This window comes from Sylvia atricapilla, chromosome 2, assembly GCF_009819655.1.
Source record: "Sylvia atricapilla isolate bSylAtr1 chromosome 2, bSylAtr1.pri, whole genome shotgun sequence".
Classification (NCBI taxonomy): Eukaryota; Metazoa; Chordata; class Aves; order Passeriformes; family Sylviidae; genus Sylvia; species Sylvia atricapilla.
This window is the reverse complement of record NC_089141.1, coordinates 85,235,826-85,251,013: the sequence shown is the minus strand read 5'-3', so window position 1 is coordinate 85,251,013 and position 15,188 is coordinate 85,235,826. Positions and strand designations below refer to the sequence as shown.

The 15,188-nt window shown below is 46.2% G+C and overlaps 1 protein-coding gene across 3 annotated transcripts in view; it reads right to left on the bottom strand.

The window, feature by feature from the left end:
• Positions 1-13,973, bottom strand: part of NPAS2 (neuronal PAS domain protein 2) — a 105,308-nt gene extending 91,335 nt beyond the window's left edge. For all 3 annotated transcript variants that reach the window (XM_066313681.1, XM_066313682.1, XM_066313683.1), the window contains exon 1: positions 13,381-13,973. In XM_066313681.1, coding sequence (XP_066169778.1) covers positions 13,381-13,682 — 302 coding nt within the window. In that variant the 5' untranslated portion in view covers positions 13,683-13,973. The remainder of the gene's footprint in view (positions 1-13,380) is intronic.
• Between the last annotated feature and the right edge of the window lie 1,215 nt (positions 13,974-15,188).

Genomic DNA, 15,188 nt, shown 5'->3' with positions numbered 1-15,188 from the left:
TCCTTCCTGCGCTTAACTTTATTTCTGATTCTCTACCTCCTTCCCACTAGTGGCATGGGGTAGACAGGGAATGGGAGCTGCAGTCAGTTCATCACGTCTCTGCCACTGCTTGCCCCTTGGGGAAAGGAGTCCCTCCCCTCATCCAGTGTGGGGTCTCCCCCATCAGAGACAGTTCATGAAAGACTCCAAAAGGAGCCCATCCCATCGGCTACAGTTCTTCACTAACCTCTCCAGCAAGGGTCCCTTTCCACAGGGTGCAGTCCTTCAGGAACAGACTGCTCCAGTGTGAGTCCCCCACAGACCCACCAGTCCTGCCAGCAAACCTGCTCTACCCTGGGCTCCTCTCTCCGTGGATCTACAGGTCCTGCCAGAAACCTGCTCCTCTGTGGGCTTCCCATGAGGCCACAGTGTCTTTTGGGCATCCACCTGCCGTCACATGGGGTCCTCCAGAGGCTGCAGGTGGATATCTGCTCCCTGTGGACCGCCATGAGCTGCAGGGGCACAGCTGCCTAATGGTCATTAGCACAGCTTGCAGGGGCATCTCAGCTTCTGAAGCACCTTCTCCCCCTCCTTCTTCATTGCCCTTGGTGTCTCCAGAGCTGTTTCCCTCATTTATTTTCATTCCTCTCTTCTCTGGCCACAATTACTCCTGCCCGTAACTGTTTTTTCCCTTCTTACATATGTTATCCCAAAATCATTAGTACCTTTGCTGACTGGCTTTGCCTTGGTCAGCAGCAGCTCTGTCTTGGAGCAACTTGGCTTTGGCTCTGTCAGACATCAGGGAGGTTTCTAGGAGTTTCTCAGAAAATACACACCTGTACCCCTTCCTTCACCACAACCCTTCCATGCAAATTAAATACAATCGATTAAAGCAGTCTTGCAACTATGGCTTTAGCCAAAATGGGTAAGATTTGAGGAAGCAATAGGAAATCAGTCTTAAATGGAAAAATACACTATATGGGCAGTGCTGCCTGAGTTCATGCCAGAAACATCTTGTGACTCCCAGTTACTGCTTTGTTCTTTAGGACAATGGTTTGCAAGAGGTGTCATGCTTTGGCAAAGTGAGAGGAGATTCACATCAAATATATTCCTCCAAAAGAAACCTGCAGACTAGCTAGGAAACAAGACTAGGAAGAAACATCTAAAACATTATTAACTCCAGAATAAAATGCAAAAAAAGGGCTGGCCTGAAGTGAGACACTTCCTACATTACAATCCCCCCAAAATGCGACTTGCACTGTAGTCATACTCAAGTCAAAGTACAAGAAGAAATGCAACAACTAAGGCTATTCATCAGCTGAGGTTCTGAACCCAAATATCCATATTCTATTCAGGTGTAATCTGTATTCCAAATTTTGAGGGACACTGTCAGTGAGGAAGGTGAAAGAACTTTCAGTGAACCCTATGCTGGAAATATCTTTCTGTCAACTTTACTATACTCCCCTGAAACATTTTTTTGCTGGGATAGCTCATTCAACTCAGGGAAAGAGTTTAGTATTGCCAGTAAAGAACCTGCACACAACACACATCTGTCACAGGAAGTTACCACTGTGCCCTTACACAGGCTAGTGTCAGCAAAGATGTGTAAGAACAGACAAGATCTGGCTCACCAAAACAACCTTCCAGCAGAACCATTTCTGAGCTATCTCTGCAGTGCCTTTCTCTTTCCTTCCCTGTGTTGCAAAACATTAATCTAGATTCATAATTCAGATCCTCAAAAGACACAAGAAGGGTTACATCAGTGCCTGAGTCAGTTTAAGTTTTGAACACAAAACTGTGAACAAACATTTTTCATGAATGAAGTAGCTAGAAGGAGCCAAAAGGTTGGGGTATGTGTTCACTGCTGATAAATACTTAATAAATTTCAGAAACCTTCTGTGGCTGATGCGATGTGAGAAATCTTCAGAGGACTTAGCATACAGCACCGTCTTTACATGCAGATAGCCAGAAGTACTCTGCAAAAGAACACTGTCCTCTTCTTGGGGTGCCAGATGGGTGAATCTTAAAACAGACAAACATGAGGTTGCAGAGCAACCAAAAAATTCTAATTATAAACCTATTTCACATCATTCAAGCTATATGCAGAGTAATTCAAAATAAGGAGAAACAGAGGAACGAATGGGTAGATGAAAGCAGAAAGTTAGGCTTGCTCCTCTTCTTGAGACTATATACAGACAAAAAGCAGCCTCCCATAAGAACAAGGCCCCTTTTGTATCATGCTGATTTTCAGACAGTACATCTTACTTCACAGCTGCCGTGCTACCGCGATGACTGCTCCCTTTCCATCCAACCCATCCTCGCTGCTCTATACATGAGTCAGACTGGAGACCTATTCAGCCCCTAAATATGTGCTTAAGTCTTTCCATATTCAGGAAAGAAACTCAGATGAAATTCTGAGTAATGAAAAGCATGTGCTTAAGTGTTTACCTGAATATAGCTGCTCTGCTGAATTTGTGCTAAAATGTCAAACGCATGTCAGGCAAACTGAGGATCTTCCGTAGCACTCCTGTTTGCAGAGCCTCGGCCGTGAAAAGCGCTGTGTCCCAAAGGGGGAAAAAGTTTTTCCTGGAGAGCAGCCCGGAACGAAAGGAGCCATCAGATCAAAGATAAGTCTTACCTCCCCCGCTACACCCCTCACTTCCCCAAACAGCAGATCAAGGCAGAGGAGGACTACAAAAAAGGGAAAAAATAGATTTGTTTTCCAGCAGAAAAACGAGACGTTTCCCTAACTCCCTTAGTTTCTCCAAGCAATGCAGCTAGGAGCAGGCTGTTGCTTGCCTGGAAGCTCAGACCACAAGATATGAAGTCATGGAATGCCAGTGTCAAGTTATTTATCGGCATCTTCCACCTCCAAGCCACTTCACAGCTTGGCAGTATGCAGGAGGGGTGTTCAACTGACCACAGCAGGCTGACCTTTCTGCTTCCACAGACAGAATGATCTCCAGCCCCCACGATTCAAGAAGCCATGGATACTTTTGTTTGTTGGCCATTATTCATTAGATTTGGGAGATCAAGCTGTTTAAACTCAAACTTCTTGGAGTGAAGAAAAAAATGTTGCACATTTTACATTATCTCTTGCAAATATGAAAGCTTGCTGCAATCTTCAAACACAATATTTATGAATCGGTCTTTCAGCCAAATCCACTTTTGCATAAGGATACACAGCTGCTGGTACCCAAAACTATGATAATTCCCAAATATATCTTTGCCATTTTTAAAATTATTCTAGAGGCTCGAAAATAATATTTTCTTTCATTGTAAGTGAAATCTCTAGTTCTGATGTTTCAAAAACAGTCTGAAATTAGCTGGGGTTTGAGTGTGTTTGTTTGTTTGTTTGTACACAAGAATAATTGATTAAATCAGCACAAGCGTAACTGATTATACACTCTAACAAAACTACTGAAGAATTCAGCAGCAAAACCAGCAGTATCACGAAGAGCCATACCCAATTTTTATGCTTACATCTCCTATATGGAATCCTCTCTTAATTATAGAGTAACAAATTTGAAATGTGTCATCACCTTGCACCATCAGATATCATAGATTTTGAATGAATGTAACCTGCATTTTTCAACACTGTTAAAGAAATGTTTTTAAGATGTCTCTTTAAACTTTTTTCATTAAAGGGGAAAATTTGCATAGAGGAATATTTAAACACAACTTACAAAGAATGTCAGCTCTCTTTCATTAACCAGAGCAGTGACCCACTAATAGTTTCACACTGAGAAAAAAATATGGTGAGAAAAAATATGCAGAGAAATATGCCAAGTCTAATGCCAATTAGGACTTTGAAAAAATATATATATAGACTGGTCAAATGAAATGTGAAATTCAAAATTAAAAATTGAACTTATATCCTTCAGTGCTCTGAAAAATCATCTATTTTTAATGGAAATAGAAAAGCTATCTTTATCAAATTTCTCATTCAGTTGACAACAATAAATCTATTGTTCAGATGTGGCTGAAATAGGTCTTTGGAAGAGGAGGGTTTTAAGAAAATCAAACAGAAATTGCATCAAAGAAGAAATGCTTCTTTAACTGTCATTACTCTCTCTATATAGCCTGCAGTTTTTGATTCATTTTAGGTTTGCCAGAATAACAGGCAATTGGGCACCGTGAAAAATTATTATTTTATCATTCCCATATGAGAAAATGTGTTTAAGGGAAAATAAGTGAGTTTAGTGTTATGTCTTTTACTTTAAGAAGTATGGCTGCAGGGATCCAGATGCTGAGAAGCAGTAAGCTGATAACTTTAGCCTGAAATACTACACTATACATTAAGAAGCCATACACCTACTATTTATTTCACAAGTATGAATTAGGTCTTCTGAAAAAGAACGCGACTTTCAGTCAGACTTGCAAGAAAATAACAATACTTGGCACTCTCCAAATGCTTTCCATCTGAAAAATGCAAACAATTAAGAGGTAGCAGGGTTGGGGGTGACCCGAGCCACTGTGTAGGACACCAATGGAGCCGTGACAGCCCAGGAGAGCTCCAAAGCCACCAGGTGTTGCACAGCTGGAAGCAAAGTGACAAGGTGCTGCCTTGATGTATCCTAACCACGGAGGTGGATCAATGCCCAAAAAACCCCCTTACTGTAGCTCGTCTTCCTGTCAATGGCGTATTTATCATCCCAGAGCCCCCTGCTTTGTGTCCCCCTCTGATATCTGGTTATGACTGGCACCCAGAATTGTTCATACCCTACAATAGTCTGTAAAGCTGTCCTAGTTTACAGATCAGAGGAGTGATGCAGAGAAAGCATTATGTATGTGGTCTAAGCTCATAACATTGCACAGTAGAAGAATTATGAATAAAACCCATTTCTCTGGAGATTTCCAGTTTTGTCACCCTCAACAAAACCCCTTTTACACAGACTTCAAAATCCGTGAGTATTTTTTTCTGACTGCAATACTATGCCAAATATTTATTTTATCAGTCCAAAACTCAATTTACTGCTGAAATCCTGCATCAATACTTCAGAGGCAATTCTACCCAGAAGAAGAGGAGGGATTACTGAGTTGAATATTGTGCAAATAAATCTCTGCCTGGATCACCAATCTTACAAACTGCTGCTTTGCCCTAAGGCAAGCACCTTAAAATAAGCACCTGTACATAGAAGGGGTCTAAAGGTAAATGAAATTCCTGGAAACATGTAGGATGTATATCAACTTTTTACAGTGCTGTAGTCAGTGAAGGTGAGAAAAGACAGAAAGAGCGTGCGAGACAGAGGAGAGAAGAAAGGAGGGGAGGGAAAGGTGGAAAGTAGAAAATCCTAAGACCTGAGAAAAGTAAAAAAAAAAAAAAAAAAAGATCCTAGTAAAGGAACCTAAAGATACAAAACTAGAAATATGAAAGGAGAGGGAAGAGTTAGAATACAATGTGAGGTAAAATTAAATAATAATAAAAAAATCAAACCCAGAAAGTTTAGTCCTTTCAGAAACTTGAATCAGTAATTATCTGTCAGCCAAACTCTCCTTGATTTCGGTGGGAGTTTTGCCTTAATGAGGACAGCAGGACCAAATGCAGCTTCATTTCTTTTACTTCAGTAACAGAAAGATACAGCGAGATATTCTGTTGTTGAAAAAGATGATGCATTTTTTAATAAATATGGATGTTAGAAGCCAGGCAGTATAAATGTAATTGTTACAACGAGCTGAGTAACATCAGTGTGCATCAGCTGACAATAAGATCCTTTGTGCTGGAAAGAAAGAAAAAAGATTAAAAAAAAATGACTGGTGCCACTCCACAAACAATCAAATTAAAGGCTCACAATTATTCCAGCAAAGCTTCCATCGACTTCAGTGACAGCCCAGATACAAAGAAGATTCTTCAGTCCTTCTTATAAAAAAATATAAATACAGGAATGACTATGAGTGACCTATTTATTTTTCATCAGTTTTGCTCCTGCTGAAATCGTTGGAAATGCACCCAGCTGCTTTACAGAACTATTGTTTGATTAGGCTGTTTATGTGAAACAATCTTTCCCAAATATTGCGTTACTATGTGAAAAAGAAAGCATAAAAAAGTAGATTGGAGAATAAAATATTCTTCTCATCCTCACAGCCAAAGATAAAGCAAATCAAGACAACTCGTTGTTTATCTGATGAACAGGATGAAGATTTTGCCTAAGTAAATAGCGGCCTTAATGGTCCATGTAGAAATCATGTATCTGTTGTCCCCTTTATAAATTATAAACTAAAAGAACCCTCACTAGAAGTGTAACCGAATGTGGGTATGTCTAAAGCAGAGCCTCCAATTAAAAACCTTTTCCTGTTTTATATGTCAAAAGCAGGAACAGACAAAATACCACAAGTAAAATCCATACCAATAAAAACACCAAGACAGGTATTTTGTATGGGAATTAGAAATAACAGAGAAACATCCTATCTCTAGCTGATCATGTTGCACACAGTATTTATTACTGACTAGATTTTGCAAGCACACCATTCCTATGCACATGGGAAATATGTCAATTCTCCCATGAAGTATTAAGGAGAGGTGCCCCACCCAAACCAATAGGTCCAGGACATGTTCAAATTCATATTTATTCAGCTGCTGACTCAATCAGACAACCAGGAATGCTTAGGTTTTGCATGGCTACATCCACCTGTTGATTTGGAGATTACAGGTGGAAGCTGCCTTATTAAAATTGTTGTCCAGCTTAAAAATGTGACACACCTAACAGAGGGAATCAAGAGAAAAGCAGTGTGGTCTCTTTATCAATGATAAAAGGATAGTAAATAATCAAACTCAATTATTATGGTTTGCCGGGCTAACATTATGCTTAAGAAATTCATTGCCATCTGCAAGCCTGTTAGAATTGATTACAATTTTCTTGTGCTGTTTTTCTTCCCAGGGGTTGAATAGTATTGTCTGTTTTTAAAGGAAAAAACCCCAAAGCTGCTTGAATAATAAATTGTTTATCCCTTGACAGAACAAACCATAGTGATGAACTTTAAGAATGGTTACCAAATTAGAAATGAGAGTGAAAAACAAGTACTTTCCTGTTCAAGGCTTTGTTTTTGATGTCTTTTTATTTTTAACTAGATTGAGTGCTGATTACAGAAAATTCAAGGCTACCCAGACATCAGGCTGCTCAATTGAGTGGAAAGTTTGATGACTTCTCTAAAAAGTGAGGTCTGTGCATGAAATTAAGTCAGAATCACTGGTTCCAGATAACTTGGGGGGGAAAGAGACGAAAAGGTTAATATTGCTTATTAAATAATGTTAAATGAGATCAAACAAGACGTGCAGGATTCAGGAGGGCTCTTGAAGCTCCGGCTGTTTCCCCAGGCTGCTTATGCAACCTTGTTTGTGCAGGCAGTGCAAGGGCCTGCCATTTTATTACATAAGGTAGCCCAAAAATATACAGCTAGGCAGTTGTGAGCTCCATTAAGTGCTGCATTGGAGTCTCTGTATCAGTTAGCATCTAAAATTTTTAAGAAACCATCAGAAGGACTTCAGACATTGCTGAGTTTGGGATTGGTGCTTGTTGTTTTAATAGCAATAGACCTCATCCAAAAGCCAGCAAAATACCATCAGTGTGGAGCTGCGTTTTAGTACATTGTGCTTTGACCATTGTTCAAGTGAACAGCAATACAGCCTTCGGTTTAGCACAGCCGTCATAAACACAATCCACAGCTTTAAAATATGCCTTTCAGATGATTAAGCATATTGTCTGGTTTACTAAACAGCACTCAACACACCGTATTTTTGTTTTAACCACTGCTTAAATGCAGTGGATAGCTGAAGAAATTTAATTCCCAGTCCTCTCATTCTCAGTTCAGAACGCCAAAGCCTGGTCTTGTAGAGACAGATGAAACTCTAACTTACAGCAACACCTCGTCAGGGAAGATGACCACCTTGGCCCAAATCTTCTCCCTGGCACCAGGCAGCCGGGAAGGCTGGGGAAGCCTGTGTCAGCAGGGCAGGCATGTAGCAGTATTAAAGTCTCCCTGCAGGGACTTCTTCAGCCAGGCATTGTATCTCGTTATTCAATGCCTTCAGGTGGGATTGCTTCCCTGAATGAACTGCTTTCTGAACCTACTTGAACCCAGGAAGATAATCCTCACCATGACAGCACAGCTCCACAACAGGACACCACGCTCCACAACAGGACATCACGGAGGGTGTTCATGCAGCGTACACTGCTTTTTGGGGTTCTGGACCATGCCTTAATTCTTCTTTGGGGCACCTCATCCAGCCCTTCCCAATGAGCCCCTTCCATGGCAGATGTACTGTAATGAGGCCAGCCCTGAGCAGGGAAGGTACGAGCCACCAGTAGCATCTCGGCCTTGGGAACTGAGGGAGGCCAGATGCTGGCGCACTTTGTTTTGCACAGCAGAGACAGAGAGACCACCTGGCTGAGCATCCCCTGTCAGCCATGGCCAGACACAGGTGCTGAGGAGCAAGTACAAGAACAAGGAAGAACAAGGCAAACCAGTTGGTGGTATTTCTCCAGGATACTCACCAAACTTCCAAAATATGCAGCTCAAAACTTCCTATGCCAGAGGCAGTGGTTTTAAATTTAATAGCCCTTGATGGATTTCTCTTCCATTAACTCATCCAGTCACCTCATTAGCTGATGTAACCTCTCAGCATCCACATCCTGTGGTGAGGAGCTCAGCAGTCTGACCACGCCATGTGAAGAGCCATCTCCTTTTCTTTCCATTCCTGCAACTGCCTGCTTCACCCAGTGCCCTTTGCTGCTGTTGCTGTCATCAGTCATTCCTGGTTAGCCGTCTCCACGCTTTGCTTTATTTTACAGAATGTTTGTTGCATCACTTTATCAGCATTGTCAGTCCTGCGACAGGAGTCACTCTGTTTCTCTGATTACCTTTGCTACATCCCTCCAAACCTTCTCGCTCCCCATGATCTGTCTCTGATGTGGGGGAATCAGCACAGGACACTGAAGACATGGCACACTACAGCTGCGACAGTGAAATAACGAGGATTCCTTTTTATTATGTTCCATCCTTTTGAAAACAATCTTAATGTTCTACTGCCCTTTGGTTTCTAACTCACATCTGCACACTGCATTGATTTTTTTTTTCCTGAGTTGTCCGTGGAAGATTTTGTCTAAGCTTTGGCACCTGTAGCAATTAATTTATATGATTATAGATATGTTTTCTTCTATTTATTTTAAAAATGGCATGCATATTATATCATATGAAGATACTCAAGGAGAAAGGGTGATTGAAATGTCCCAGTAGATGACACTGTCATGCCAGCACTTCCTGCACATTTTTAAATGAGAGGTTTCATACCTGAACTTCCAAATTTCAGTTCTGATCTGAAATGTACAAACATATCCTCTAGATTTTATTCTTATATCATCATTCCACTTGGCTAGAAATTTTCTATTTTATGCAGATCCCTAAGAATGGTAGTAAAACAGCTGAAAAAACACCTTCTGTCATAATCAGGCCAGCAGAAGCCCAGCTGTTTTACACAGACTTGTGCCCAAGCAAGAGAAGGTTAGATATCCACCCTGTTGCCACCATTTACATGGTCATTTTTGGAGTATCCTGACACTCAAGGCATGCTACCTGCCACAAAGACACAGGAGAAAGAGACAGCATTGCCTCAAAGCGCTTGCAGGTAAAGGAGAGGACAAGAAATAGCAGGCAGATGGAGTACTATAATACTGGTATTATACTATGGCAATACTATTTCCTAGTAACGAAGGTCCAAGCTCACCAGGAACCTAAGTTTTGTGAGAGCTTTATTTTTCTGAAGTCACAGATGGATTTTCAGACTGGAGCGGGATTAGAATTAACATTGGTGATGTATAAGACTATTCCTCCCAAGCGTGGCAGGCAGCCTGCAACAGACACTGTTTTCTGCCATGGTCCTTGGATAAAGGAACAGAAGTGTCTTTACCAAAGTGTCATTAAAACCAGCGTTTTGGCTGCAATCTGCTGTGCCTCATGGTTTGCCTTCAGGAGGAAGAGACACAGGAAGAGAAGCATAAAACCCAGTTTTTATCCCTCTATCCCCAAACTGTACATCGAATTTATGTGGACAAGGCCAAAAAAGCCATTCCCCTAAATCCCTCAACCTATTCTGCCAACATCCCCAAACCACCATAAGATCAATGCAAGGAGCAAAGAATGAACCACATCTGCAGCTTCTCAGCCCCTTATTCAGAGCATGAGCCCATATGACCCACATCCCCTGTCACCTCCTTGCCTTTCCTGCCCTGCAGCTCTTGTAATTTTGAATTCAGCTGGCAATATACTGTTTTACACACATATATATATGTATATATTCTGTGTCCCATAGCATGTCACAATGGCCTTAGTCCTTGCCAAAACCAACAATACCAAAAGCAGCATGGCATAAATAAATCCACCGCCATCTATGCATTTTCCTTAAATGCTATTACATGTTGTTTCCTTTTCAAACTTCAGTACTCAGACTCACGAAATCAGTCTATCAGCTGATGCAGACTACTGACGGAATTAAATTAGCTAAAATATTTGCATGGCCTCAGCCTACCTTTTCAAGAAGTTTTATTAAGATCAAGGATTGACAGACAGTTAAGCCAAATCCAGGAATTTTTTTTTTTTATACAGATAATGACCCCTCTACAAAATCTACAGTTCAAGTGCATCTGCCCTAAGAGCCTAGATACAAAACTACAAACACAAATGGAAGTTACCTAAGTTCATGTAAGATAGAAAGTAAAGCAATTAAATGCACATAAAATGTATATTTGACTAGTATTTTTAACTGTATGACATTTACTGATCCAGGGGAGAGGCAAAGAAGCAGAGGCAGGGGCTGAAACACACAGCAGGCAATATGGGGAGGAAAATGAGAAGGATGAAAAAGTAGTAGTACCATGCTCTGGTTATTGAAAGACTGGAAATCACTGCTTTTGCATGCTCAGATCTCCTGTCCCTGTAAGACAACAAGTGCCGACTTCTTTCTTCCCACCATTCCTTCTCTTGGCCTGGGTTTACCATCTCTACCTACAGTTCCCTGCAGCTTGTTCCCAAGATTTGTCATCTATGACCTCACAAACCCTTTGCCTCAATTCTCTGCTCAGTTTCTCCATGTATCCATCACCAGTACTTTTTCTCAGAAGTGGGACACTTCTAGTCCCACAATTTCTTGTCACCACTCAAGTTAATTAAACAGTTTCCTCCTCTACCCTTCCATGACATCACCAGACACACTCTACCACCGAAGACACAGTTGAGAAAGTCTTCAATTCTCCTTCCTGTGCTCACTGCAGAAGCAACACCTTGAAAGAACAACTGGGGGGAAAAGTCCACTCAGCTCATCAGCCACCAACTAGAGTGCCCTCATCCTTCCCAGGAAGAGGAGCAGTTGCTCAGCTCTTAACAGTGCTGGGATGCTCAGCATGCTTTCTGCTGAGAGCACCTTGAGTGAGTGCAATGGCCAAGCCCTCAACAATTCCTCTCTCAAGAGCACACGCCCTGAGCATTGTGATAAAATTATACGGGAGAGAAATTCTAGAAGATTCTCAGAGGCGCAATATAAGGCACGCCCCCATCACAAGACTGATCCCAAGCCAAATATCTTTTCCCTGCTCCAAAACACGACGCCACAAGAATTCAAGTCTCAAAAAATTGTTTCTTAGCACAGTGAAAAAATTCAGATTCCCAGACAGATGAAGGACTCCTAATGCGGGATGTATACCTAAATCATCTTCATCAAATACGTGGTCAAAGAACAAATTATCTTCTTACCATGTTCTCAGAAATAACCAAACCATTTGATCTGAAACTTTCCAAAGATAATCTGTCTTCAGCAGACACCCAACCTGGAAAATATCAGCCTAGGCTCAAGCTTAGCAAATGCATAAGCACCTGACAGCAGAGCATTGTACTAGAATGCACTAGCTTATTTTAACTGTAGACAACATTGCTGCCTGTGACAAAAAACAAACAAACAAACAAAAGAATTCCTTCAAGGGCTCTTGCATGCTTCAGGGTAGAGATTTGGGGGAAAAAATCGTAATTCTGCGAAGTATAGTGTGTGGATTCAACCCTGCAAACATGCAGGAAGGCACCTTTATTTGTGAGGGAAAACTAATTTAGGCAAGCCCACTGTCTCCAGTCTTTGGTGAGGGGCACAGAAGCGTTGCCAGCTTGGGAAATCACCCTGATGTCACATACCTAGTTCTAGAAACCCTTCATTTTCACATCTCCAGTGAAATAATGTACAGTTTGGCAATCGCATTCTCCAAATACTCCTGGCCATCTCTGCAGAGCAACGCTGTGTCCATATTCATCCACTGAAATGTATGCAGGATTGGGCCCCCCACCAGCTGACAGCTCTCAGAATCAGACGCGGATCAGTGGATGAGCTGGCTGTGTCTGGACACTGTGAACTCTAATTATTTAGTACCACCAAACAAACTAAACCCACAGTTTAGTGCATTAACATCTCACACTGGGGTAAATGAGATAATTTTCCACTTCAAGAGGCAACCACTTGTTGAACTGAATGCTCAGGTTGGCGGTCCCCATCTGAGAGATCCCTACAGCCCTTCTGGCGGTGTAGCGCCATGAAAAAATCCAAGTTCCTCTGCTGGCTGTAACGCTTATAACCGCTAATTATTTCTGAGTCACTTGAGTGAAAGTAAGCTGCCATCCTATAGACAGCTAAGGAGCACGGAGCAAAGTTTCTGGATGAGCGTGCTTGTTAATTGACAAATCAGGCTAGTGACCATAGAGGAAAGCACCACGGCACAACTCCGTGTGAATCCGGCGCTGCCGTTCAGCCGTGGATTTAAGGTTTACCCCGTTCCACACACGGAAGCAAGCACGCGGGAGTTCTGCGCAGGGCTGCTGCAGCGGCAGGGCTCTCCCAGCACACGACACAGCCTCTGCTCCCCCCAGGAGCTTTCGCCCATTCAAAAACCCCACTGGTCTTACTGGAAGTTTTCCTCGAGCAAACACCGCCCGCTCGCATCGCAGACGCTGGTCCAGTCTAGCCTATACGAACCCCCAAAGTCAGGAAACGTCCGACCACACCAAACCGAGATGGGGAGGAGGACTGCTTAGGGGGCAACTTATTTTTCCAAGCGGAGGGGCCCGCCCGGCCGGACCCCGGCAGCGCGGCCGGGACAGACCCGCCGCACGTAACCGCGCTCCCGCGGAAACTTTCCCGCGGCAGAGCCGATGCCGCCCCGCACCACCGGGCGCGTCCGTCACCCCCGCGGAGCGTGGGGCACCGCGGAGCTGACCCCGGCCGCCGCCGCCGGGGGTCACGCGTGGCCGAGCATCCCGCGTGGGTGCCCCGGGCGGGCGCCCCCCGGGCTGGCGTCGCGGGTGAGGGGCACAAATCATCCCGGGCGCCCCTCGGGACGGAGGCAGGGTCGGGGCCGCACGGCCGCGCGTTACCTGGGGTGCCGGTGTTGCGGGAGCGCGGCGGGGAAGCCCCAGGCGCCGCCGCCGCCGCCGCTGCTGCTGCTGTCCGCGGTGGCCACCTGGGCGCGGGAACCGCCGCCGGTGCTAGTGCCGGTGCCGCCGAGCTGGATGCCGCCGCTTTTCCGGTGCCTCCCGGTGCCGTTGCGGCAGCGGCCGCCGCTGCTCCAGCCGCGCAGGAGGCCGGCCTCGGGAGCCGGCAAACTCTTCCTCGCCGACGAAGAGCCGGGGACGCTGCCCGCCTCCTGCCTGCCGCCGGTGCCGGTGCCCTGTCTCATGGTGCGCGGGGCGCATGCCGCGCTGCCGCCGCCCCGGGCGCCGCGGGACCCACGCGCGCCGGGGCCAGGGGCTCCGCCGGCACCGGGAGGCCGCCGGGAGCCCGGGCTGCTGCGGGGGGGTGCGGAGGCCAGGGGCCGGGGGCTCTGCTGGCTGGGGCTCCCGCTGGGGCATTAAGTTGGACGCGCGGCCTGGAGAGGCAGGGCGGGTGCGGGGGCTGCGGGGCCGATAGTTCTCCGCGAAGTTGGAGCCCGGCGGGCGAGGCGGGGGCATCCTCTCCGCCGGCCCTTCATCGCCGCCCGCCGCCGCCTCCCCTCGCCTGCCCCCGCCGCCGGGCCACCGCCCCGCGCCCTCAGCCGGCGGCGCTGCGGGGGCGCGCCCCGCGCCCCGCGCCCATGGGCGCAGCCGCGGAGCCGGCGGCCGAGGATCTCCCGCGCCGGCTTCCTCCGCCGCTCGTCGCCTTCTCCGGCAGGGAGCGGGGGGAGCTGGGTGGGGGGCTGAGGGCCGGGGGGAGTCCAAACGCGAGGCTGTGCTCAAAATGGGTCAGGGAGGGGGAAAGGGACCCCGGCGCTAGGCGCCCCCCTACCCGCCGTGGGCGCCGGGAGGGCCGGGCTGGGGCGGTGGGTAGCGAGAGGGCTGCGGAGGAGCTCTCCCGCCCCGGCTCCTGTGCACAAGTGCAGGGAATGTTCCACTGACCTACATATTTTTCCAAACATACGTGACCTTTTTTTTTTTCTCTCTCTCTCTCTCGTTCTGTGGGAGGAGACAGGCGAGGATCCAAGAAAAGGAGAAGCTGGAAAGAGAACGAAAGGGGAAGCAGGGGAGAAAAAAAACCTCAACCAAAGAGCCAGCCCCGCATTAAGGATGGTTTCACACCGCCGCCGCGAGCGAACCCCGGCGTGCCCACGTTTGCATATGTCTGTAGCGATATCCCCGCTCTGCACCGGCGGCCGTCCCGGTAACCTGACCCCGGGAGCCCCCGCCGGGCAGGACTGCGCCCGGTGCCCGGCCCCGGCTCCCGGGGCGATCCGGCGGGACCCGAGCGCGGCTCCGCTCGGTGGGCTGGGGACGCCCTCCCGCTCGGCCCCCGCCTCGGGGGTGATCCCACGCCCTGTCCGTGCGCCCTGTCCCGGCGGTGGTGGCGGCGGGAGCCAGCCCGGAGCGGGGTACGGCACCGCGCTGCCCCGGGGCAGGCTCACGGCCTCGCTGGGCACAGGCAGGAGCTCCCGATCTGGTTATGCAACGGCGCACAGACAATTGGAGCAAAACCTTGACAGAGAGCGCTTTTTTTTTTTTTTTTTTTCCCTTGTTTCAAAGTAGGTCATTCTTTTTATTCCCTATTTTGCCTCTTTTTTTTTTTTTTTTTCCTTTGCTTTTTTCCTTTTTTATTTTTTCTCCTCTCTAATACGCGTCCTGCAAAGTGGCCAGTAAAAGAGCAGGCGGCGTGCTCGATCCGAGTAGGAGCTGGCGATCGGAGCCTTGCTCTTGCCGCGACGGGCACTCCTGCC